Here is a 27,558-nt window from a genome sequence, read left to right as displayed (position 1 = left end):
GGTGCTGTACTTCATTACATATTGCTTTTGGTCTGATATTACCTTTGTACTGGCAGCCTGTATCTATTTTATTCATGTATTGAGCTCAGCTATCTTCTCTTTTTTGTTTTGGACATATATCTAGCACCTGTTAATTTAACGGGCTTATTGTCTAGTTCCACAATAAAGCTCTATAAGTAACTAAAAGGTTTCCAGAAGTCCATCAAGCCTGTGACTATGCACTAGCTAAATAGCTGGATTGCTAAACGCCCAAGACACATGCAGACACTGCTAAGCTTGCCAAACACTTCCCAGCCAAGCAGATCAAATTATGATCTATCTGGTTGAATTTTAATCAGTGCAAATGACTGCTTGTAGCCTTTGCAAAGTGCAGTGTCCAGAGCTCGGACTATGTCGCCAGCCACAATCTGAGGAATGCCGCAGTCACACTATGAGATGAAGGACAGCATACAGACTTTAAACAAACCGATCATCTGGACATATTACCTCCTTGGCTAGTGCCAACTAGGGTTTGCTGAGGCAGCTCCTGAATCAGTGTAAAGCCATAATGGATAAAAAAAAAATACTATAAAGTGCTGCACAACTCAATGAATTGATATAACTATGCAGCACCTCATCTATATGTAAAATTGCCAAAAAATTATAAAAATCGCATTGCAACTAAATGTCAAGTGCCAAATACTAAGAAAAAAATTGGATTTTTTACTTACCGTAAAAACCATTTCTCTGAGTACATTGACGGACGTAGCTGTGCTTTAAATCATAGACGGATGGGTAATAAGCTTCTAGTGGGAGGGGCTTATTACCCATCCATGATTTAAAGCAGCAGCTACGTCAGTCAGTGGACGAAACAGAAATCAATAAACTGAATATAAAATGTAAATATAAATATATATAAATAGTGCTCAATATGTGTATCAAATAGTGCTCAATATGTGTATCAAATAGATTAAAGTTGTATAGCATAGATTACATACACATAAAAATCACAATGGTTTTAGGATGTATAAATCCAATTATTATAAACCTTTTTTTAATTTATATAGTCCGTGTTTCCAAGATGAGAAAGTCCCATTCACCAGGGCTGCTAAGTGAACTATCTGTGAAAATTAACCGATTCAAGTGTATTTCAAAACAGTTTCACCTCCACTACTTGTGACCCCCCTCAGAGTGGGTTCTCGCCTTAAGGCATGTGACCGCAATTAAACTTGGATTATACAAATTAAAAAAACAGTTTATAATTATTGGATTTATACATCTTAACACCATTGTGATTTTTATGTGTATATAATCTATGTTATATATTCAACTTTAATCTATTTGATACACATATTGAGCACTATTTATATATATTTACATTGTTCTTTTGTATTTTTGGCACTTGACATTTAGTTGTAATGTGATTTTTATAATTTTTTGGTACTTTTACATATAGATGAGGTACGGCATAGTTATATCAATTCATTGAGTTGTGCAGCTCTTTATAGTATTTTTAATTCGTATATACACTCAACGAAGGGGAATGATTAGTGCAAGCAGCACTTTTAGGGACCAAGTTTTTATATACAGATTAGTAGCTCGCAGGAATTTTTATTATGTCCATAGTGGATCTTAAAGCAGTGTTAAATACACAAGCAAATTATTATATTTTATCCCAAAAAGGAGGAAAAAAAAATGTAAGAGCTCGTTTATACTTGCTTCAAAACATGGCATTGTACACGATTTTTTAAAAGCACTCTAAATGCCAATCAAAGCCCCTGTCACTAAATAAAAGTTGTTTGGTTACACCCCCGTTCACACATTGTGTTTGCTTTGCTTCATAAATTATACCCTTTTTTTTCCCTTTAGTGGCGCTTTAAAGCATCTTCAAAGCCTGCGTAGAAGTCTGTGACAAAGCTCACTTGAAGCTCCTGCAGCCTTTGAGAGGCTTTTATTCAGCATTAGCTTCGCTTTGTTTTGGAGACATTGCAGGGATGATATATTAACAAACACGGGGCATCTGACAAGCTTCACTGAAGCTTCAAAAAAGCATCACCGAAGCATCATAAAAAGCAGGTTGAAGTGGTAGGGACTTTAAAGTGAGTTGAAGTCGAAGCAAGCGTAAATGAGCCCTTACTGTAACTGCTTATATATGTCAGCTGGAGTTTGGCTTCAGCTTGTAAGTGCACCTAACCCCTCGTTCAAATTGACTTCAGCTTTGAAATCGCGTGACTTCATCTGAAATTGCAGAATTTCAAAGCCACGCGTCAGTGCGACTGCGACTTGGAAGACATCTGTGCAGCTTCATGTGCCTTTGCAACTCGCACCCGAAATCGCCAAAAGTAGTGCAAGAACTGCTTTTTCAAATCTATGCAGCACCACAAAGTTGGTGTCGCACCGATTTGAACAATGCGATTGCCGGCAATAGGGTGCGACTAATCATGCAATTTGACCTGTCAAATCCCATGACAGGTTGCTCCAATATAAATGAGTGCGAAATCTGTTAGTATATTGTAAAACTCCCCTCCCCCGAGATTAACACTACTGCTTTACAAAGGTGCCCCCTGTGCTCATACATCCAGAGTGGAGGTACTTTTAATACAGGTGGTGTGTTACTGCCCAGATCACCAGGTGAAAACGGGGGGGGGGGGGGGGGGTAGCCAATGCAGCCACCACAGCTAATGATTGGTGAGCTGCAATATGTTACATTTCTGGTTACGAGTTTAGTACCACTAAAACTCCGTAAGGTTTTACCCCCTTAATAAACAGGCCATTTTTTGCGATACGACACTGCGTTGCTTTAACTGACAATAGCGACTCTGTACCCAAATAAAATTGATGTCTTTCCCCCCCCCCCCCCCCCCAGAAATAGAGCTTTCTTTTGATGGTAATCACTTCTTGGGTTTTCATTTGTTGCGCTATAAACAAAAAAAAGACCGACAATTTTGGGGAAAAAAATATATAAATTTCTTTACTTTCTGCTATAAAAACTAACCAATAAATTTTTTTTAAAAAATCTAATTTTTTTCATCAATTTAGACCAATATGTATTCTGCTATATATTTGTGTTAAAAAAAAAATCCTAATAGCTATTATTGGATTGTAGACGTTATAACTTTTGTGCAAACCAAACTATATATTTATAGCATCTTTATGGTTTTTAATAGTAATGGCAGGGATCAGCGATTTTTAGTGGGACTGCAACATTGCGGCAGACAAATCTGACACTAAGTGACAAGTTTTGGGGACCAGTGACACCAATACAGTGATCAGTGCTAAAACAAAATGCACTGTTACTGTATAAATGACACTGGCAGGAAAGGGGTTAACACTAGGGGTGATCAAGCGGCTGTCTCCTTTTCTCCCCCCTCAGGCGAACATCGCTCTATCGCCCTACAGGCTACTACTACTAACCATCATGAATTGAGATGGGGTTCATGCAGCATACTGGGCGATAGTTCAGGCAATTTTTGCTTGGTCCGCATCAGTTCATTCAAACTTTCCTTAGGATGCTGGACTCGACATCCTCCCTTTGTTGGTCCCTCTGCTGGCCCTGTCCGTTCTCCCGAGGTACCCTCTCCTGGGAGGCTCCCATGGGCTATCCACGGCACCGGTTGAGTGATTGATGTCCCGAAACCACAGCTTCATATAAACAAAATTTCTTGCAAGTTTGTCCACCGGGGGATGTCAAAAGGGGTCTTTGAGAAAGCTACTATATAGCGAAACGTGTCAGACCCGTCCCCATCTGGTTGGGACTATGAAGCTTATGTATATGATGTATTATCAGCCATGCGATAATGAGACTATTCATTAGTCTTATTTTTAATGTTTTCTTGTTCTCTTTTATTGGTTATAAATGAAATGAATGCCATTTTTGATTAAAATGTGTTGTTCATCTTGACTTCAGACTCCCCAATTTAGTGACCCTCCTCACCATCCCGTCATTTTTATTGGTGCGTTTGGGGCCCTCCCATTGGCTCTGGCTGGACAGCATTGCACCTATATTTTATCTATTAATCTTCAGGGATTGGAGGGTTATCTAATCATGTGATTTATCCAACAATTATTTACATATTTCAAATGATCAAATGGTTAAGTTTGCTCCTAGGGAGTGCTTTCTAACTGTGTGGAGTATGGATGTACTAGAGGAAAAGATCTGTTTCAGCTTAGCTGAAATACAAGAGCTCACTCTTCCTCTGTAACAGAACAGTCGTCTTCCTTGTTTACATAGCCTTGCCTTGTCCTGTCATTCCACTACACAACCGCGAGTGGCCGGCAAGTGGAACCCCCCCCCCACCCAAGAACCCCTGCACAAAATCATGTACCAATAAGGTGATTTTGTGCAGCCGGGCCGCCCTGCCGCAGTATATATGTGGTGGGCGGTCCAGAAGTGGTTAATGGGGCTATTACATTCAAATAGGGACAGATCTTCTTTCACAAATGGCAACATACCTTTGTCCAGCACAATGTGACAGAAGACGATGGGAAGGTTAAGGTGATATTAAACTCTAGTAATACAGGTTGATAATAGCCAGGTAGATATTCGGAGACTGTTGGTGTGGAGATTATCGGCATCTATCCTCTTTGCTTTGCATGACTATCAGAATCCGATGCTATCCTCACCTGACCCAGAGAACAGCTAGTGCGAAGTTGCTCTGAATCCTTCATTCTTCATAGAAGTAGATGAACAGGATTAGAAAACCTATCATTGCAAATAAACAGCATTTCCAGTGGAGTGAGGCGCTCCTCGTCAACCTCTTACAGAGGACAAATGGCCTGCTCTTTCTAAATAATGCTAAAAACAGTTGTGAGCATCGCTTGGTTGGTTTCATAAAGTGTAATTAAAAGGATTTTTTTTTTTTTTAAAGTTTTTGATACAGTAGGGAGATTAGACCCTGTCAAGTTTTTTTGCAGTCTATACCCCCCACCCCCCGTTAAGGAGATTCCTCTTCTCCATTTGTCCTGTTTACCATTATCATTGAAAGTGAAAGTAAAGGAAAATCCCAAATTTTGGGTTGTCTTCAGAAAAGTAATAGAGGTGAAATCATCCAATGGGGACACTAGTTTTGAGGATACTGAGGCAACAATCTACTTTGAGGGAAGGTCTGTAACCCAATCAGCCAAACCTTTATGCTCCATGCCAGGCCGTCATGTCATGCATTTGGCATATGATAGTAAAACAAACCTGTTATGGCCTACAACACAATTAACACAGATCAACTAAAGAACAATGTTGTCACTCTCTTCTCATTTGTTGTAAACTTTGGTGTTTAAAGCTCCTACCTGTAGGTTTCCCCAACGGTGACAATTTCCACTTCACTGTCAGTGGAGGTAACATTGATTTCTTCATTATTGGCAGGGACTTGAGGAGTGGATGAAGCTTCTATGACTACAACATCCTCATCAATGCTACCTGTAAAATAAAACAAAACACACTATGATAGTGCTTTCAGAAAAGCACTTGATGGCATTTTGCTCATAAAACAAAATCAGAGCATATATTGCAGGTATACTCCCTTGTGAGTAATGACCGAGGTAAAAAAACTTTATCCAACAGTTTGACATAAAGGGTTCGAAGGGAACCTGCCCCAGATTAAGAAAACCTGACAAGTGTTTAAACTCCTAAAACAAACCCGCTGAAGTCTTTTTTGGCACCTGTAGACACTGCCTTCAGTGGAGCCCTTGGGTTACATTCACATGGTCGAATACCAGCAGCCACTGGCAAGAATCAGAAGGTTCTTCCCTGCGGCTGTTAACGCTGTCTGCATATACTGTGTGTGATCAGCACAAAATCAACGGCCGGCGCTGCTGCGGTTCACATGTAACTACTGTACTCACCCTGGACGCACACTATACGCGCCCAGGGTCCACATTTCTAAAGAGTTCTGGCCACAAACTGGCCGCAGCTAATCGGCTAGTTTGTATGCAGCAATTTTTTCACTACCACTACCTATTGTTCTACTTTTAAAAGTAAAACCGAACACTGGCATGTCCTCGAAGCCTTCCACAATCCATATTGAAATGCATGACACTGCACTGGTGGATAGCTTGTGATGCGCTGTGCACACATTTCAGTAAATTAGAGGCCTGCATTTAAGTTTCATTTCTCCCAGGTTGCACTGAAGCCCCAATTAGTTTGGAAGGCAATGCCTACTGGTACAGGGTAGTGTCTATTGTATTGTTCATATGCTGTGAACTGTAAATTGATTTTGGTGCATCCTAGGACCCCCGACTTTGATTGCACCGCTCACACAAGTCTTGATCTTTGCTGACAATCTAAGCCATGGTCTCCAAACTGTGGCCCGCAGGCCAGATGAGGCACCTTGCCTACCTTAATCTGCCCTTTTGGGACACAATTCCTATACTGACACCAATGATGGAGGGCAATTTCTCTTATTAACTCAAACAATGGGGCATTACTCCTCTCATTGACACCAACAATGGGGCACTATTCTTCCCACTAATACCAATAGGTATTTTATGTTCCCACTGACTGCAGACCAGCCCCACTAAAGTCTTAAGTACAGTAATCTGGCCCACTGTTTATAAAGATCCCCTGATTTAAGCTGATCCACCAATTGCGAGTGCAATGCTTTGCATGCTCATGTGAGGAAAAAAAATATATAATAAATGCTATTTTTTTCCTGCAAAAATATGTGCATTTATTTTTATTTTTTTTTAAAGGAAAACTTAGCCTCTAAGAAAAGCTGAGATTTGCATCCAACTTCAGCTGCATCACTGAATCTACTGATCATTTTAACACATACTGGAACTAATAGCCGATTAGGCATTTTTTCCTCATTTGCTCAGTTTGAAGTGCCAAGGATTGTGATATGTTCCAATTACCAAAACATTTATTTTAGGTAAAAAAAAAAAAAATCAAAAAAAAAAAAAAAAAAACAGTAAAACTTGTTATTAATATCAATAAATCTAAGAAAATTACCGCAGCCTGGCATTTTCTGCTGGTTAAGAGTGGTTTGCTGTCATTCTTCAGAAACCATCTGCTCCATTTTCTGCCACCCATGGCAACAAACTACTTATTGTCAGGCAGTGGGATTTATTTAAAGCTAGCACCAGCTGTATCAAGCTACCCTGCCAAAAGCCTCTGGTAACAGGGCTCAATGATCAAGGCTCTGGAATCGAATAAGTCAAAGAATTCCTTCACTGCTGCAATATACAAGATTCAAGAAATGGGTTGTACTGCTAAATAGTTAAGACAGCCAAATTTCTGGTTACTACTGTGCATCTAAAAATAAAGCTACATGAATTTATTTCTCCCAGTTAGAGCGAATACTCAAGTTTGAAAAACCAAAACTGAAAGTGCAATAATTCAGCAAAACTCAATCATTGATGACAATTAATAAATGGTGCAGAGACATACATTGACAAACACACTGGAGGGGAAATCATAAAGGTTGTAGTAGACACCCTTTAGAACTTTGTCAGGCTGTTGTACTGAACTGGTCGGTGCTTACTTCCAATTCATGTAGCTGCCACAGGCAGAAACATGAATCTGCCAAAACTAGCAATGAAGTACTGGATACTCCTCCCTCAATGCTCTTACTTCCTCCCTCCCTGGACCCTGTGCCCGCCACACTGACAGGAACAAGGCCAAGGCATTTTGTAGTGGGCGAAGCCTGATGGGGAACTAGTCTTAGCCTGTCTTGCTTGATGATGGACAGCAAATGGCAGTGGGCTGATCCAGAGCTGCTTTTCAGTCCAATAGCAGCTTTCAAATCCGCCCACTGTCATCCACTTTCAATAAAGTGCAGGGCCCAACGAATAGTGGCTGTTGCATGAAGACTAGCTGCCCGGCACGTCCGCCTCCCATGTGATTCAAGTCACTTGCAAATATGGGCATTACCATATTTGGGTAATGGCATCACCAGTAGCCCCTGCACCTTTGTTTACATTCTCCTGGCCAGTAGCAGAATGTTGCTGGTGAAAGGGCCCTGTAGGTGAAGCTTTCACAATAATTCAAGCCCTAGTGTGAGTATTAGGTGTAAAACTGGAATACAGGTATGTTAATCTAAAGTAGTTTACAGAAGATAACTGCCTTACGCTACTTCTGTACTCCTTATAATTGTATGATTACTTTAACCCTACATAAACAGGGTTATGAAAAAATGCAAAAGAGCTGAAAAGAACTGTTTTTTGAAAGATTCTGTATCTTTTTGAGTCGGTTTCCTACTGCAGTAATTATGAATTTTGGACCACTAATCAATATTATGACAGGAGCTGCCTATCTATAATATTGCCAATATACAATTTTTTCTACAGTTGCTATAATGCAGTAAGTACTTTTGTTTACGTTTCTATTCAGTCATGTGACTGCAAAGCACTGGCCCCTCTGTGTAATGTGCATGATCAATTACCAAGTGGAATTCCGTAGACCAATTACATCACCCACCAGCTTTTAGGGCACTAGACATGTAAAAGGTAGTCTCTTCCTCTACCAGCCACACGTGACAAGGAGAGACAAGGGCTTTGCAGTCACATGACAACATAGAAAAAAAGGTAATTACATTGAAATTTGTACTTCTTTGTAGACTGCATGATGGGAAGCAGTAGCATTTAAAAGGTAGGAGTATAGTTTATGTTGCCTAATACAATACAAATCGCTAGCAGTCAGTATCAATAGATACTTTGAACAGCTTGTAGCCATGATTGGTGTTAATAGATTACAGTCTACAAACAGGAAAGTAGTAGTCAAGTAAGGACCCAAGAAACATACGTTTTTATAAAAACAGCAAATTCTTATGAGCATATTCAGGGCAAATTCAGTAGGCAGGGGCGGGGTCAATCAATGACGACATGCAGGCTCGGATGAGCACTGTTTACCATGTTTCAATATTAAGCTGCTCCATCTATTATGGGAGTATATCAGCTATTTTAAATAATTGAATGAAGCGATTACTACACTGTTGGGTCCCCTCTTCCTCATTTCTATTTGTGAGACACAGTTGCATTATACGAGGTAGCCTGCTGTTGGGAGAGCCATCCATGCTTGTATGAAAGGACTGCGAGACACCCATTCCCTTAGGAGGGGTGACTGACAGTCACCCGCTCTCTGCTCTGCCCCTCCAGCGCTCACTGGAGCACTGAGCAGTTTACAGGGCGGGAGCGGCTTTCTGAAAGGCTGAGCAAGCTGCCAGTCCAGGCTCCTGGGTGGATCTCAACCATATGGTCGGATCTTTCTAGAGCTTGGACTGGCTCGGTGACGTCAACCGACAGCAGGCTTTAGCAAACTGCCAGCTGAAAATGGCTCATAGAAGTTCAGAACGAGCTGCAGTCCAGTGATCCCCAGGAGTATAGCCAAAATAACTTTGGCTATACTTCTCCTTTAAATAGTGTTTTCAGTTTGTAGTGCTCAGAGTTAGGGTCTGCTTTAAAACAGCCAGCAAAGGGAAGAAGAAACAATAAAAACATAGTTATTGTAACACAATGCATGTTAAATATGCATTACCTGAGGGAAGAGTTGTACCATTTTGGTGGTTTTCCTCTGGAGACAAAAAGATATCCTCTTCTCCTTCAGTGGAAGAACTAGTGCTAGAAGCTGACTCACTGCTGAGGTCATTCTCACTAGAGCTGCTGGAACTAGGGAGCAGTGCGTATTTCTTCCTGGCCAGAACTTCTCTCTTTTTCCTCTGCAATAACAGCCTCTCCTTCTGCTTTTGTGTCCGCTGTGTGGAACCCTTTTTCATAAAAGTCTTTCGATGCACAGACCTCCGTAAGGCATTCACCTGATAGCAAGGCCGCTTCATTAGCATACTAGGCACAGACTCTGACTGGGGACGAGGCCATTTCTGAGCCCTTGAAGAGGGAGTCCTATTTGTAGTATTTACACCTGCCGGAGAGAAATGTCTAGAGCTGTCCTTGTCCTCGTCAGAAGTCATAGTATCAGAGTCACCAAAATGTGAACTAGATGAAGGTGAAGATACACAATCACTAAAGGAAGAGTCATTATCTTCATCACTTTGAGGTCCTAATCGAAGCTCGATCAGTCTCTGATTTTTCTTAGCCTCACAACTCTGTGCATAGGAAGGCCCAGCCTGCTGGCTTTTCCTCTTTTTTCGCACAAGTCCTTTCTCTTGTTCTGTGCTGCCGTTTAAGCTCCTCGGCTGCTTATTTGAGTCACTGCACAAACGAGAGAACTCATTTCCAACCTTACTGGAGATCATGTCCACGTCTGATGGGAAGGTCTTTGCTGCCCCAATAGGCTCAGGGTTCAGCAATACCCCTTTTAGGCTTTCCTGTTTCTTTGGTGCATCTGGAGAAACCTCACTCTTCATATCCGCGTAAAAAATGGAGCGCGTTAGTGATGTCCACAATAAACTGAAAAAAAAAAAAAAAAAGACAGGTTGAGCACGAATACTGTACAATAAACGTTCTTACATTTGCTTATTTAGGTTATGCACAAAGCCCAGTTTAAACAATGTGCTCAATGTTTTCGCTTCAGTCCTTTTAAAAACTTCAGATATAACCTATTAAAGTTCAGCCCCAGACAAATTTTGCATTACATTTTGGATTGAGCAAGCGTTAGAGCATCTGTCAGTGTCCCTGTTGGGGGATTTCAGGACAGAAATTGATGGATAATTTCCCTAACAGGGACAGAGAGAAAACAAAACAAAAAAAAAAGTGGAATTTTTGACTTACCGCTAAATCCATTTCTCTGATCTTCATAGCCATTGGGGTATACTGCCCCATACAGGAGTAGGAAACTAGGCAGAAAAAGAATCTGGCTATGCCTATGGGTAGTCCCGGGGGTATACTTCCTTTCCCAGCTATAGGTACTGAGTTTTGTTACAAGCAGTGTCGGAAAAATTACAACTACAGATGGGTGGGTGCTGTGTCCGTCAATGATCATCAGAAAAATAGATTTTACGGCAAGTCAAAAATACCATTTTCTCTTTCGATCATTGACGGACACAGCTCCTGATCTTTATAACCATTGGGACATCCCAAAGCAGTGTAAAACATCAGGGGTGGAAACAGCATAAAAAAATTCCCCAGGCTAAACAGTAGCCAACCAGGCAAAAGGAGCAATACACCCTCAAAGAGGATCAAGTCCTCTAAAACAGCATCCTGCAAAACCTTGCAGCCAAAAGAAGCATCCGCAGATGCCAAAACATCCACTTTATAGAACTTTGTGAAAGCGTGCACTGACAACCAGGTGGCCGCCTTGCAAACCTGCGTCACTGATGCCTGATGACGTAAAGCCCAGGAGGCACTAAGCGCCCAAGTAGAGCGCGCCTTGACATGCAAAGGAGGAACCTGACCCCTGACGGAATAGGCCTGAACCACTGTCTGTCTGATCCATCTGGAAATGGTCGCAGAGGAAGGAGCCAACTCTTTCCGAGGCCCATCCGTGAGCACAAATAGGGAGTGTGACCTTCTAAAAGACTGTAGCTACCAGGTACACCCTAGGTGACTGGACCACATCCAAGGCATGCAAGGCAATTTCCTTTGGATGTTTCGGCTTGGGGCAAAGAGAAGGCAACAATGTCTTCATTCAAATGAAAATCAGAGACAACCTTTTGGAGGAACGACAGACAGAGGCAAAGAACCATCTTATCTCTGTGAATCACCAAAGAAGGTGAACAACAGGATAACGCCGCCATTTCTGACACTGCGCACAGAAGTGATCGCCAACAAAAATTCCACCTTCGGAGACAGCGTAAGCAAGGGAATCTCCTGAAGATGCTCAAAAGAAGGCTTCTGGAGAACCGAAAGCACCAAATTGAGGTGGCAACAGGGACCAAACTGCAGGAACCAAATGTTGGACACCCTGAAGAAAAGTAAGCACCAGGGAGTGTGTGGCCAAGGGTAGCTGGAAGAAGAACACCAAAGCCGACACCAGGCCCTTGATGGTAACTCCAGGCCAATTTCTGTTCAACCCTTCGTTGAAGGAAGGTCAAAATCCAAGCCACCGAGGAGCCAGGATGAACCCAAAGAGACTCATACCACGCAATGTACGTTTTCCATAGGGAAAGTTTAAATCAGACGATACTGACTCTATTAGGAAAAACACTTGCAAAGCTGCCTATCAAAAATAGGCGATAAAAAGTGATCCTATGCGCTTAGGGAGTACAATAGTCAAAATTAAAAAAAAAAAAAAACAGTGCTGCTACAATAATGATAATGATATAAAATGAAATTAATCTAAAAAATTAACCTCTCAGCAAGATGATAACAGATCTAAATTTCAGTAGCGCAGGAATGGTGGTATCCCCATACCACCTATAAATATAATTGTCAATGAATACAATGAACCACTAGTCTCTGATGTACCAGACTATAATTATGATCACCAGGCTATTGCACACTTCCTTATGAGGAACCTCCTTGCCATTTAAAATGGGGGGGGGCTGTCAGCCAGGAGGAATGCTGTGACTCGCAGGCCAGCACCCGTCTAGTGGGGCTATGGTGCAAAAAACATTATTGCCAGGCACAAAGATCCCAGCAAGGAATTAGGTCCTTACTCCTGACTAGCCAGGAAAAAACTAAGTGGCTATAGCAGAGAGGAAGTATACCCTCTGGGACTGCCCATATGCATAGCCAGATTCTTTTTCTGCCTAGTGTCCTACTCCTGTAAGGGGCAGGATAACCCAATGGTTATGAAGATCAGGAGCTGGGTCATTATTACAGCATTATCACTGATCATTGTATTAGTGTCACTAGCGACATCAGTGTCAGTTGGTGTCCCTCCCAGTCAGAGTGTGTGTATATACTAGTTTTTGACGCTATGAATTTCTCACAAATCAATATACACTTATTAGGATGTTTTTATAAATATTCTTTTACTAAAGACATGTAGAAGAAAACATTTCGTCTTAAATTTATGAAGACATTTGATTTTATTGGATATGATTTTGAACATAATTTTTTTTTAACGTTTTTTCAGACTTTTTTCGTTTATGTAATAAAAATAAAAAATGTAGTAGGGAAGGGATCAAATGCTACCAAAAGAAACCTAGTTGTGTTAAAGGCTAGATAAGAGAAGCCCCACCAACCACTCCATCCCCTCCACCAAGTTTTTCCACAGTACCACCCCAGTCTATCCATGGAAACCCTCTCACAACCCCCCCCCCCGCCAAAGTCACCCCTATTATGGCAGCGGTGGGAGGAATAGCGCCCCGTCGGTGGTGGGAGGAATAGCGCCCCGTCGGTGGTGGGAGGAATAGCGCCCCGTCGGTGGTGGGAGGAATAGCGCCCCGTCGGTGGTGGGAGGAATAGCGCCCCGTCAGTGGTGGGAGGAATAGCGCCCCGTCAGTGGTGGGAGGAATAGCGCCCCGTCGGTGGTGGGAGGAATAGCGCCCCGTCGGTGGTGGGAGGAATAGCGCCCCGTCGGTGGTGGGAGGAATAGCGCCCCGTCGGTGGTGGGAGGAATAGCGCCCCGTCGGTGGTGGGAGGAATAGCGCCCCGTCGGTGGTGGGAGGAATAGCGCCCCGTCGGTGGTGGGAGGAATAGCGCCCCGTCGGTGGTGGGAGGAATAGCGCCCCGTCGGTGGTGGGAGGAATAGCGCCCCGTCGGTGGTGGGAGGAATAGCGCCCCGTCGGTGGTGGGAGTGGCAGAAATCGTGCCAATTGTTGGTGGCGGTGGGAGGAGTAGTGCCCTAAGAGCCGGATAATAGCAAGTAAAGCGCCACAGTTTGGAGACTACTGCTCTAGAATATAAAATAAGCTTTTTATTTTCTGCAACAGAGATACATTAATAGCATAATGGTACATAGGTAAGCTAGAGATGGAAAAAAAAAAAAAAAGGTGAACCTAGCCTTTAAAGACAAGACAAAATACTTGTTGTCATTGCACAATATCAGCTATTCAGGAAGCAGTTCTCATAAGGGGAAACAGCTGTAAAATGCTAACACAGCGGTTTTGTCCCACAAATAATTTCTTTAAAGCTCAAGTGCAGCAATCAACAGGGAATTCACTAACCAGTTCATTGTTTTAATAAGCCGACAATTTTCATGTCTAGTCATCTGCAGATAGAGGTGATAATTGCTGGCCTACACCTCCACAATTCTGGCAAAGCAAGAACTGGCAGCTACTCATTCCCATCTGATGTGGATGCTTTATCCAACAAGATACATGTAGGAATTGTAAAAAAATGGTGAAGTCTGTATATACATGCGTTACATTTTGTATGCTTTGTCCACTGTAGACAACAACCATAGCATCATACTAACTCTTCTGCCACCTACTCACATTTCTAAGACCGCGATAAGAAACTAGCCCGCCTATGTACGCCTAAACAATTGTAATATTGTGATACCTATGCAAGCATGGTTATTAAAAAAAAAAAAAAAAAAAAACTTCATTATTAGGCTAGGAGTTGTCCGTCTATTAAATTTCCAAGACTGGTAGAACTTACTAAAACTGGAGAAGACAGAATTTGGAGCAGCTGAGCATAGTAACCAATCTGCTTCTAAAACTTGCTATTTTAGTAATGCCTCGTACACACCCAACGATTGTTGGCCGTGAATTTTCGGCCAATGTCCGATCGGCCGATTTTCGGCTTGTTAGTATGATGCTTCCGACAACCGACTCCGACTTTTCGGCCGAACAAAATCTTGTGTGCATGCTATAAAATTTTTGTTGGCCGTCAACAGAACGGCCGATTTTCCGTCAGTCAGTACAGATTTTGTCAGACAAAAATCAGATGAACAAGACTGGGCATGCTCAGAGAAGAAAAAACACACGGAAAGTAAACCAGCACATGACATCACTTCTGAAGTTGGTTTTTGTTGGCCGAGAAATTTCGTGTGCAGTCTAGAGCACATTTCAGCCAACACAACAACACTGGACAAAAGACGGCCGATAATCGTTGCGCGTGTATGAGGCTTAAGACTTTGAAAATGAAATCCAGCACAGCTGCTAAAGATTCCGTCTGTTCCAGCTTTTGTCACATTTCCCTCAAAGTGGAATTTAAAAACCACATGAGACTATGCACATAAAAAGACTCAGCCCACTTACTTACAACACCACACTATAGTACCCATTATTACCCATTCCTTGGAACCCTGGCTGATTGACCTTCGCCCAATGGTGCCTGCATACATCCAGGTCTAATGCCACTTGGAAGATCTAGTAACTGGCCACCAATGTATAGATTCCTACCACTGGTCCTGATTAAACAAATTTTATTTGCGATTTCCTAAGACCTGAAAATTCTTTTAAGGGTTCCTCTTGGGAGGAAAAGATTGGGTAGGCTGATCTAGTTGGTGGTAAAAATAAACAATAGTATGCAATAGGTTGGATCCATGGAGAACTCCCAGCTCAACAAGTAATTGAAACCATTGTAAGGCCAGCCATAAAGGGAGCCAATTCATTTTTATTATAGGGGAAATTAGGGCAATTTATTAGGGGGGAAGGCGGTCCCCAGCAGGGGAAGACAGTGAATATTGCTACCGGCTCTATCAGCCACCAGCGATAAATCATATGAAAAAAATAGGTCAGGCTGTTGTACCCATCGATCAGCTTGGTACATACATTCAGCCTGCCTATGTATGGTTCCAATCTTGGCTGGTTCTTGCTGAACCAGCAGAGATTTGAACGGTCTATGGCAGGCCTTTAGAGTAGCAGTACCTTTCAGATGAACAAGCCTACAAAACAAATACAATGTTTGCTTTAAATACCTAATCAATTCCTTAAATCACTACATAGGGCTGTCAGGCAAGCAAAAGCTGTAAAAGGACAATGCAACCTCTGATGACTTTGCCTATAAAAAAGGTATCAGTTGGCTGCAAGTGCCAGGTAGAAATCATAGTTGCCTTTTCACCACAATCTTTAGCCCCAATAGCAGAAGTGATTTAAGCGATAGACAGTGGAAGTGTGGCCTAAAAACTGCATAAAATTAGTTTTAGTAGAGAAATCTGATTTTAGAGCAATGGGTCATTGCACACAAGTTCAGACAAAAAGATGACATTAAAAACAGACACTAAGGGCTTATTTACACTAGCCGTGGGGTGGGGTGGCAGTAAAATAACATGGTTGAGCTCTGTTTTTACTGTTCCCCCTTTAACTGGAAAGGCAGTGGCTGAGGATATACACATGCTGTGGCAGAAATGATAACCCCCTGTTGTGCATTCAAGTGAATGGGGCTGCTTTGCAATGGTAGTCTAGCATTCGGGGTTGAAACAAGCAGTGATAAAGCAATACAATGCCGCCTTGTCGCCAGTCAGATACTCTCTGAAGGGCTATCCGCATTCAGTTCGCTCTTTAAAGAGCAACATAGTGTAAACAAGGCCTTAAACCACTTTCACACAGGCCGGATCAGTTTTTCTCAGCAGGGGATCCACCCAGACCAGTTGTCCATTTACACCCGACTGCCCTCCAGATCACCCTTATGTTAGTTTTTTTCCGGATCGGAGGCAGCCGGGTGTAAATGGATACAAGTCCATTTACATCAGACTGCCCATAGAGAAGAATGGAGGGTCTAAACGGGTCTGGCGGGAAAACAGACAGACCTGATTGAGCCTCTCTAGTGAAAGAGGCCTAAAAAGGTGGCCATACAAAGATATCAGCCTGCAAGATGAAAAGAAATCTGCCCGAATACGTCAACCATGCTATACAGGGTGGACGGACGAATCTCCCACTGTGGTTACTACACTCTGACAGCTAGCCCCACTGGTCATCAAAATACCTTAACAATGACTACATCTGAATGGATGCAGCAAACATTCTGACATTGACCAAACGGCAGGTGAATTTTTTCCTGGAGAAGGTTTTAAATTCCGGTGATCGATTCCCCACTAGTGAATGTTTTGAAAGTCATGTTTACTGCTAATACATATAACCCCATACATCCAATCGTCTGTTTTGAACTCCCTTCGCCCCTACCGCCCCCCTTTCCCAGCTGAAAGTATACGCTTAGCTTTAGGGATCTGAGACATTATGAAAATATGACGGTCAACATTATTTTTTCTCATGCATACGCATAAAAACTACCTGGCATCCCCCATCATACTAGCAATGCCTACATAAATCTATAGGTACTGTAAAAAAAAAAAAAAATCTAAACAAAAGAAAATTTGGCAAGCTATACCTAAACAAAGACCTGTTTCATTATGCTGTAATGTCATCTCTGGCAACAGATGGCATGCACACATGAGTAATGATACCAGAGAAACCTCACCGAATGCTCTGCCCTCCAAACAGAAAAAAAAATCCCCAGCAGAGATTCTCTCTAATTGCATTCATCAAGCAGTAAGGCTGCACATAAATGATAATCAGATCTATTTTCCTTTCAAACACAGATTTTAGTGATACAATTATATTTTGTATCTTGGTTATAGTTTTTCATTTATGAGAAGGAAAGAATTTGCTAATTTGACAGGATGATGTCTGAAATGAATTTAATTTTGTTACACGACTCAAGCCCTAGACATTAAGAAGCTTGGTTATACTATTCTGCACAGCTCTCAAAAGACCCTCTGCCACCAATACTAAAGAAAATGGATTTCAAAAACAAAATTGGTTAGTAAAGGATATACAGCAATGCGTTTGTATATAAAATACAATGAGATTTTTCAGACATCCTAGAACCAAAACCATTTCATTTTCCACTAAAAACTGGTTGGCTACACTTACTCTATGACCCTTCGCTGTGAAGATTCAGTACATGTGAATGCACTTTGGTAATAGGCCCTATTTGCAAATGTCTATGGGGAATATTTGAGAATACCCATGAGAGACTCGGCAGGGATCCACGTAAATTAATGTGGGCAGGAAGCCCCATTAAAAGCAATGGAAGCCTGACAGTGCCCGCAGCTATGCACAGCCATATGTATGTAATTGCTCATGCAGCGCTCATGATAGGCCCTAGATGCAGACAGTCTGCATCCAGGACCAAATTTACAAAAGTAATCACTGCATGAGTAAGTACATGTGAAAGGCCACGAATAGCTGCGGGCACGGTCAACTTCCATTGCTTTCAATGGGGCTTCCTGCCAGCAGCTATTTGCACGGACCCCGCTGGGTCTCCCATGGGTAATTTCAACGCAACGATTCATCAAGAGTAAATGCATTTTGACTTAGCCTCATGCACTTTTCACTGTGAAGATTTATCAAATGTTTCTGGGTTTAGGATGTGCACTTTCGAGCCAACACCCACAGAAATTGGCTGGGACCTGCTGATCGGCTATGTCCAATCATAGCCCAGAGCCCTGTATTGACAATCCACACACAGCTCTGTACAGATTAAAAATCAGCACACATTACACATTGTTGTTAGTAGGGCTGAACAATATTCGATGTAACATCGAATATCGTGCTGCGGGCGATGTTCACATCGCCGGATCAGCCGATATTGGGGACTCACAGTGAAGGAAGGTAGAAGAATACAGCCCGACCATCCCGCATGTTATGTCTGTCCTGCAGCTCTCCTGACTGAGCGGTGAGCAGCATGCCTTGAGCAGCGGCACAGGGAACCAATCACGTGTGCCTGAACATCTGATTGGTTCATTGTGCCGCTACTCACGGCGTGATTGGTTCGCTGTGCTATAGGGCAGAGGTGTATTGTGGGGACTGGGACTGTGCTTCCGGTGTGAAGGACACCCCTGGTGGAGAGGACTACAACTCCCAGCGTTACCCCCACTTCCTGCGTTTCCGTCTGCCCCCAGCCAGAGAGATTCCCCCTCTCTCCAGGATAACCGAATTCACAGCCTGATCATGAGGGACAAACAGAATAGGCGGAGGGAGCGCACGCGGGCCGAGGCTGCCAAGAAGGTACCAAATATGGAGGGGAGGTGACTGTACCATGTACACCAGGAAGAGGTGGGTAATATCGCAATATATATCGTTGGGGAAAAAATATTGCAATGTGATTTTTTCCCAATATCGTGCAGCCCTAGTTGTTAGGCACACATTTAAGCCCTTGATTACTCAAGATGTTAACCCCCTTCCCAGGCAGGGTCATTAGTACAGTGACAGTGTACTGTATAAGCTGATGTGGTTAATAAATTGAAAAAAAAAAAAAAAAAAAAAACCACGCAACTACAGCCACCACACCTAATGACTGGTGGGAGAAATATTTGCCCACTATTCAGGTTGTGGTTCCTTAAAAAGTGAGTTCAGGAGACATTTTTTGTATTCAGGGTCACTCATGCAGGGGTACCAGGGTAGACCAGTGGGAGAATAGAGCACTGATTTGCAGTTCTCACTGGATTGGCAAGTCCTCATTTGGGATCCAGAACTCAGAGGCTGAGAAAAGAATTGGTGGGAAAAGGCCTCCAAACCCTGATCACAGGGTCTTTAGTCCTAAAAAGTTTATTCCACCTGCAAGGGAGGTTTGAAAAAAGCCCTAGGAAGGTGCCAGCGCCTGTCTATGGAGTGGAGTAATTTGGTGGCTTAGACCATTTACCACAAAAACCAGTGATACAGTACCACAAAACAGACAGGAACCCTAAACCCCAGTGTGGGACTAGTGGGGAGCCATATTGAGGTCTTATTATACCAGAACTATGGCCTGTTTGCCTTTATTTTCGCCGAAGCAAGCCATTTGTGTTTGCTTGTTTTAAGAGACCAATAAAGACTTATTACACCCTATTCACACTTGTGCAACTTGTCATAAAACTTGAACATCAAAGTCGCAAGACAAGTCACAACCCATGTTTTCCAATGATAACCATACATATATGTGTGACTTCAATGTTGCAGCGACTTCAAAAGTAGTTCATGCATTACATGAGTTGCATGAAAGTTGTACCTGAATATTTTACATGCAACAGAGGGTCAGATTTTGCAAAGGGACAAGTAGTCACACCCATCCAAAATTGCTTCAAAGTCACGTGAATATGGAGTTTTATAAGTGTGAATGAAGCTTTAATTTCACAAGCGGCTGGCTGGCGATCTTGGGCTCTCCATATTACAAAGGACACTCAAAAATGGGATTTTTGACTTACCTTAAAATCCATGTCTCGGATGTTCATTGACAAACAGAGCTCCTGTCATTCTTGACCATTGGGTTATGCTGCCCCCTACAGGAGTAGGGCATTATGCAGAAAGAACTTCTGGCTACACTAATGGGCAGTCGCAGGGGGTATACTAGCTCTCCCTGCTATAGTCACTCAGTTGGGGGGTGAGTGCTGTGTCCATCAACGAACATCAGAAAAATTAATTTTACAGTAAATCAAAAATCCCATTTCCATTTAGTTCATTGATGGACATAGCTCCTTCTAAAGCAGTGTTAAACATAAGGGATGGGAACAGAAAAAAATTCCCAAGGCTAAACAGCCAACCAAGCAACAGGGCCTCAACCAAACAACTGGAGCCTTCCTGAAAACAATAATAAACCCCCAGAGTCCTCTTAATAGCAGCCTGCAAAACCTTGCGGCCAAAGGAAGCATCCGCAGATGCAAACACATCCACTTTATAAAAACTATGACGACCAGATGGCTGCCTTGCAAACCTGTGTCACTGACACTTGATGACGGAAGGCTCAGGAGGCACTAAGCGCCCTAGTAGATTGCCCCTTGACAGGGAAGAGAGGAACCTCACCCCTGATGGAACAGGCCTGAACCACCGTCTGTCTGATCCATCTGAAAATGGTCACAGAGGAAGCAGACAACTCTTTGCAAGGTCCATCCGGGAGCAAAAATAGATTATCTGAATTACTGAAAGACTGCGTAGCTGCCAAGGTACACCCAAATAGCCCGAACCACATCCAAGGCATGCAAGGCAATTTCCTTTGGATGTTTAGGCCTGGGACACAGGGAAGGCAACACAATGGTCTTCATTCAAATGAAAGTCAGAGAACACCTTAGGAAGGAATGACGGACAGGGGCGAAGCACCACCTTATCCTTGTAAATCACCAGATAAGGTGGAACGACTGGATAACGCCGCTAGTTCTGACACCCTGTGCACCTTGGAGCTGATAACCACCAAAAAAGGCCACCTTCTGGGACAGCATAAGCAGGGGAATCTCCCAAATATTTTCAAAGGTAGGCTCCTGTAGAGCTGAAAGCACCAAATTAGGATCCCAAGGCAGCAACGAAACCCGCACTGGAGGACCCAATGTTAGACACCTTGAAGAAAAGTATGCACCAGGGAGTATGTGGCCAAAGGTCATTGGAAAAAGACCACCAAGACTGATACCTGGCCCTTAAAGGGTATTAACAGAAAAAAAGGGGGGATTTTTGTAGTTTGGAAATAAAGGTAGGTCTCATCCCTATAATTGTAGACAAGAAAAGCAGATTCCCCACTAATTGGGACTAGAACGATCTACATGCAAAGTATAGAGAGTAGATGTAAAAAAGTTGTATAAAAACTAGTATACATTTTTATTAAATGGATAATAAAAGCATGAGTGATTTCAACAAACAGAACATGGTTGTTCAAACAGCAAAGGCATAAACATGTCTAATGCATAAATGCACACATGGACTTTCCATAAAAGATGGTGGCTCAAACAGATGGAAAAATGTGGTACAAGGCAAGCAAACCCAAAGCGTTTCATAATTATTCCTTCTTCAGGGGTTTCATGCGTCTTGCAATAAACTGGTTACTTACAATGGAAATTAGTGGCATAGGGAACAACCACATATTTAAAATCAAAAGTGGGATGATCAGCAGCAGAGAGAGAGAGAGAGATAAAGGAGTAGATGGAATTGCCATGCCTAGATCCCCCACAAGAAACAGTTTCTCCGACAAGATCAGACGGGCTTGAGGCAGGGTCAACACATGGGGATATATAGAATTGGTCTGTATGCAGCAAATGAATAAAGGAAAAGGTAGGGAAGAAATCCTGCTCGATGGTCACTGTCTGCAGCAGCATATAGACCAAACCGCCATCATTAAATGTTTGTCCATTGATGGTACTAAAGGCCAATTTCTGTTTAACCCCCCATTGAAAGAAGGTCGAGATCCAGGCCACCAAGAAAAAGCGAGGATACACCCCAAAAGTGTAAAGATCTATCAGCGCAATAAATGTACAATATCAAAAATAAATCTGTGATAAAGCTGCAAAACACTAAATTGTGATCCCACTACACAAAAAAGCAAACAAATCCAAGGTAAATGTGTTGTGCTAAATCATAAATAAATACATGTGATCATATGGTTCAACAACAAAAAAAATGTGAAAAAAGTCCATAAATTCCAAATAAGTGATAATAGTGCTAGATAAGCCCCTTAGGGTAAATATTATAAAGTCCACGTGTAAAAACAAATAATATAGTGCTGTGATCAATTCATTCCAAAAGACACCTCCGTGATAAGGATCCGCCACCAGATATACAAGCCTCTCACCTCAGTATCTGACCCAGGAGCCACCCAGGGTCAGAAACAGCAGTCCTCTGCAGGGGTGATATAAAGCCAGCAAAACGATATCTCAGGCGAGTCCAGGATCATGAAGCCCATAAATCCATAAAACCGGATGAATAGGAGGACAGAAATCTAGTGCTCTCTGTCTATAAATCAATCAGCAAACGTTTATTTGAAGAAAGGGGTACTCACAATACACTCAATGGAGTCAGGCAAAGCAAACAAACAAGTCGCCAAGCGAGAGAGGAAAGGGAGTGATGTCCGCAGCACGGCTCCGCCCCCTGTACGTGTTACGTCTGCGCTAAGGGCTGTGACTTCTTCAGCAAGGGGCGACCCCTTGGTCGGTTTTGGTAAATCTAAAAGGAAAAAAATCTAAAAGACAATTGTATAGTGTGTATGGCCCATTACGTAGTCTGCCTGCCAATTTTCCGCCCCGGGAAGGTGTATGGCAGAGAGGGCTAGAACGACTTGTTCTGCCCATTTTAGAATGCCAGGTACCTCCAAAGCTGTCAGGGCACGTCTTGTGCCCACTTGGTGATTGCCCTAAACCACAGCCGTGGCATTGTCCCCCAAATCAGCCAGATCCAGAGATTGCGGAGTCTTGTCCCATTTGGTCAGAATCTACATTTGCAGGGACCTTGTGTGTACCTGTGCTAACGGAATGGACTCAAAAGGTAGATACCATCAGGCCCAGCACCCGCATGCAAGTCCAGAGGGATGACCATTTGTCTGACAGCAGGAGGTGAATTTCAGCCTGCAATTTCTCTAGTTTGTCCAGAGAAAGGAGCACTCTGGCTATGGCCGAGTCCAGAGTCAAGCCCAAATAGTCCAGCTTTGTTGGCGGAACCAGGGTAGACGTCTGAAAATTCAGAACCCTGCCAAACTCCCTCAACATGTATTGTGATCTCCATGTTCACCACAGCAGATGGAGAATCAGTTCGCAGAAGGAGATCGCCCAAGTAGCCCAGTACTGCTATCCCCCGTTGGCATAGCAAAGCTAGCACCAGAGCCAACACGTTTGTGAAGACCCGAGGAGCGGAGGCAAGACCAAAGGCTAACGCCACAAACTGATATTGCTCCTTTCCCACAGCAAAGCAGAGAAAACGTTGGCGACTGGCACATATTGGAAGAAAAAAGACGCAAGAAAAACCCCCTGACGTAGGGATGCCACCGCTGTTCGAACGGACTCCATTCTGAACGCACAAAGCAGTTTAGCGCCTGGAGGTCCAGGATTTGACGCACTTTGCCTTCCGTCCTGGCGACTGTAAACAGGCTTGAGTAAAAACCCTGAAAACATTTCAAAGTGGGACCTGGGACAATCACCTCTTGAAGGAACTGGTCTTGTACCACCCAAAACCCTGTAACCAGTCTGCGGACAGGTGCAAAATTTGAAGGAAAGCAAAGAAGTCCCCCACTACTAATACGGGTGAGGGCGCACCTTCATGTTGAAGGAGCCTAGACTGCAACTCTGGAGAAGCCCGCTCTTGGCTTGCCAGACCAGGCTCGTTTGGAGCTGCCAGAAGAGGCCCTAAAAGAGTCCCTTGTCAGTAGACCCTAAGGGACGAAAAAAAAACAAACAAAAAAAAAAAAAAACGTATAAGCCGAGAAGAAAGGTCCACGTCTAAGAAGAGGTTCCCTACACTTAGTAGTCTGTGGAAGAAAGGTACTCTTGCCCCCCCATCCAGGGTAGCTCCAAACAGACAATCTCCTTAAAAATGGAAGATCAGTCAAGGCCTTCTTAGAAGTCTGGTCCGCAGACCAGCATTTAAGCCAAAAGACACGCCGAATGACCACTGCCAACACAGAGGCGAGCCATCAGAGGAGCCGCATCCAAGGAGGCATCACATTTAAACTGCAGCCCCTGGACCAGCTGGTCTGCCAGCTCAGTAAAGGCAGGAGGAATTTGTTTACCCTCCAGGTCACAGCGTAGAAGCTTAGCCCACTCGGTCCGAGTTTGCGACACTAGGGCAATGGTAAATAGCAGCCTCATTGCCGAACCTGCTAATGTGTACCTAACGCGGGCCCACAGTCTCCGCCTTCCGGTCAGCCAAATCCTTAAAGGCCGGGGGGACTCCACCACCAGAATCTTGGTTGACTTGTTTAATCTGGAAACCGGGAGGGTCCACCACCAGTGGCACAGTCCATTTCTTAAAGTGGAGTTCCACCCTATTTTTATACTTACCTCCATCTTCTCGCTCCGGGTCACCTGAAAAAGAAATGGATAATCGCATATTTTTTTTTTTTACTTACCTCGTAGCGAAGAAAAACGGAATTTTTGTAAAATCTTACCTGTAAAATTCCTTTCTCAGTCCTCCGTCAGTCGCCGCCTCTTCATATTCGTCACATATGGGGTATTAGACTTTGCTCCGAAGGAGTAGCTAGGCAACAGAATATGTTAACATTAAAGCTTTTAACATATCCCACCCTCAAGGGGTGGTCCCCTCAGTCAATACCCTCCTACTTCCTGCAACCATATCTCAGTTTCAGTGGAATAGCAGTAGAGTATACAACCAAACCCCAAAAGAGGGACGGGGGCGGCGACTGTCGGAGGACTCAGAGAAAGGAATTTTACAGGTAAGATTTTACAAAAATTCAGTTTTCTCTTACGTCCTCCGACAGTCGCCGCCTCTTCATATTCGTCACATATGGGGACGTCCCAAAGCAGTGCAAACATGAGGGGTGGGAAACACATCCGCGCCGAAAGGCAACGCAGTCTCCGCATCAAAGAAAGGAACCTTACCAAAGGAAGGAAACCAGCTGGGCTACAGGAAAAATAATTGCTCAACAGGAGCAACAACCCAGGAAAAGACAAATAACCAGAGGATAAAAAACTCATCCCAACAGCCAGAGGTCCCCAACAAGGGACCCTAGGGAATTGCCGCACTAAGAACCTTGCGGCCAAAGGAAGCATCCACCGATGCCTGAACATCTACTTTGTAGAATTTCGTGAAAGTGTGCACGGTCGACCAAGTCGCCGCCTTACACACCTGGGCTACAGAAGCCCCATGACGACAGGCCCAAGACGTACTCAGAGATCTAGTAGAGTGCGCCTTCACAGGCACAGGGGGAACCTTCCCCTGCAAAGCATAGGCCTGTTCAATGGTCTGCCTGATCCATTTGGCGATGGTAGAGGCCGACGCCGCCATGCCCTTCCGAGGACCCTCTGGAAGAACAAACAAGGAGTCCGTCTGTCGAAAAGACTCAGTCGATTTAAGGTAAACCCTTATCGCCCGAACAACATCCAAAGAATGTAATCTCACCTCCTTTGGATGTTTAGGCTTCGCGCACAGCGAAGGCAAGACAATATCCTCATTAAGATGGAATTCCGAAACTCGCTTCGGAAGAAAAGAAGGATTAGGTCGCAAGACCACCTTCTCCAAATGAACAACCAGATACGGAGACTTGCAGGACAAAGCCGCCAGCTCCGACACTCTGCGAGCCGAAGTGATCGCAACCAAAAAAGGCGACCTTTTTGGACAACATAGACAAGGAGATCTCCCTGATCTGATCAAAAGGAGCACGTTGTAACACAGATAGAACGAGATTCAAGTCCCAAGGGGGCAGAGGATCCCTCCTAGGAGGAACCAGATGCCGCACTCCCTGAACAAAAGTGCCAACCAAGGAGTTGGAAGCCACGGGACGTTGAAACAGAACGGCCAGCGCAGACACCTGACCCTTTATCGTAGCCAGCGCCAAACGCTGATCGACACCCGTTTGAAGGAAGGACAGCACTCGGGAAACCGAGTACGTGCGGGGTGAAAACCCCCTGGACTCACACCAGGCAAAATAGGCCTTCCAAGTACGGTAATAAACATTCCCCGAGGAAGACTTCCTCGCGTTGATCAAAGTATGAACGACCTCTGGGGAGAGACCCTTCTCCTTCAGGACCTCGGTCTCAACAGCCAGGCCGTCAAAGCCAGCGACTGTAAAGCAGGATGGTATATCGGTCCTTGAGACAGGAGATCGTCTCGAAGAGGCAGACGCCACGGGGCGTCGACCGCCAGATTCACGAGGTCTGCGTACCAGGACCGGCGAGGCCAGTCCGGTGCCACAAGAATCACCGTGCTGCGCTCCGAGTGTAACCTGCGAAGGAACCTGGACAGCAACTGAAACGGTGGAAACGCGTACATCAGCCTGTACTGATGCCACGGGGCCACTAACGCGTCCGACGCGTCTGCCCGAGGGTCGCGTGTCCTTGCCACGAACCTTCTCACCTTGTTGTTGAGACGAGACGCGAACAGGTCCACATCTGGAAGACCCCACTTCGCGCACAACATCTGGAAGACAGCCGGGTGGAGAGACCATTCCCCCTGATCCAGGGTCTGGCGACTCAGATAGTCCGCCTGCCAGTTCTCCACCCCCGGAATGTGAACCGCCGCTATCGCCGGGACATGAGTCTCGGCCCAAGACAGAATGTCGGCCACTTCTCGAGCCGCTCGGGCACTCCTGGTGCCCCCTTGGTGGCATTGTCCGTCTGCACCCGAACCGGGCAGCCCTGCAGCCGGTCCGTCCAGCGATGAAGACCGAGATTTATCGCACGCAATTCCAGAATGTTGATCGGAAGGGAAGACTCCCCCTCCGACCAAGTTCCCTGGGCGGACAGAACGCCCAGAACACCACCCCAGGCCGACAGGCTGGCATCCGTGGTGATCACCGTCCACGAGATAGGACGAAACGACTTGCCCCCGGACACCATCGGGGACTGGAGCCACCACAGAAGGTCTCTTCTGGTGCGATGACTCAACGAGATTTGAAGATCCAGAGATTGAGGTCGCCCGTCCCACATGGACAGGATCTCCGCTTGGAGACCCCGCGTGTGAAACTGGGCGAAGGGAATCGCCTCGAAGGCCGAGACCATCAATCCCAGACATCTCATGCACGTCCGCAGAGACGAGTGCGGAACGTCCCTGAGGGACCTGACTTCCTCCCCTGACTTCCTCCTGAAGAGTTCTGAGTTTGTCTTCCGGCAGGAAGACCTTCGCCTGCACCGAGTCCAGAATCATTCCCAGGTAGGGAAGTCGAACCGACGGACTCAGTGTCGACTTTGGAAAATTTATCGTCCAACCAAACTCCTGCAGAGTTTGCATCGTGACAGACAGGTCCTTCTCCAGACCCTGGCTGGTCGCAGACCGAACCAGAATGTCGTCCAGATACCCCAGGACAGAAATGCCCTGGGCCCTCAATAATGCCAGAACCGGTGCAAGCACCTTGGTGAAGACCCGCGGAGCCGAGGCGAGACCAAAAGGCAACGCCACGAACTGGTAGTGATCCTCCGCAATGGCAAATCGAAGGTACCTCTGGTGACCCTCGAAAATG

At 44.3% G+C, this 27,558-nt stretch overlaps 1 protein-coding gene across 5 annotated transcripts in view; it reads right to left on the bottom strand.

The window, feature by feature from the left end:
• The window catches only part of RNF111 (ring finger protein 111), a 135,170-nt gene that overhangs the window by 66,239 nt on the left and 41,373 nt on the right, over positions 1–27,558 (bottom strand). For all 5 annotated transcript variants that reach the window (XM_082254321.1, XM_082254322.1, XM_082254323.1 and 2 more), the window contains exons 2-3: positions 9,446–10,314; positions 5,263–5,392 (exon numbers count right to left, since the gene is read on the bottom strand). In XM_082254321.1, coding sequence (XP_082110447.1) covers positions 5,263–5,392; positions 9,446–10,271 — 956 coding nt within the window. In that variant the 5' untranslated portion in view covers positions 10,272–10,314. The remainder of the gene's footprint in view (positions 1–5,262; positions 5,393–9,445; positions 10,315–27,558) is intronic.

This window comes from Pelophylax lessonae, assembly GCF_965119305.1.
Source record: "Pelophylax lessonae genome assembly, chromosome: 4".
Lineage (NCBI taxonomy): Eukaryota > Metazoa > Chordata > Amphibia > Anura > Ranidae > Pelophylax > Pelophylax lessonae.
This window is presented reverse-complemented; position numbering and strand designations above follow the sequence as displayed.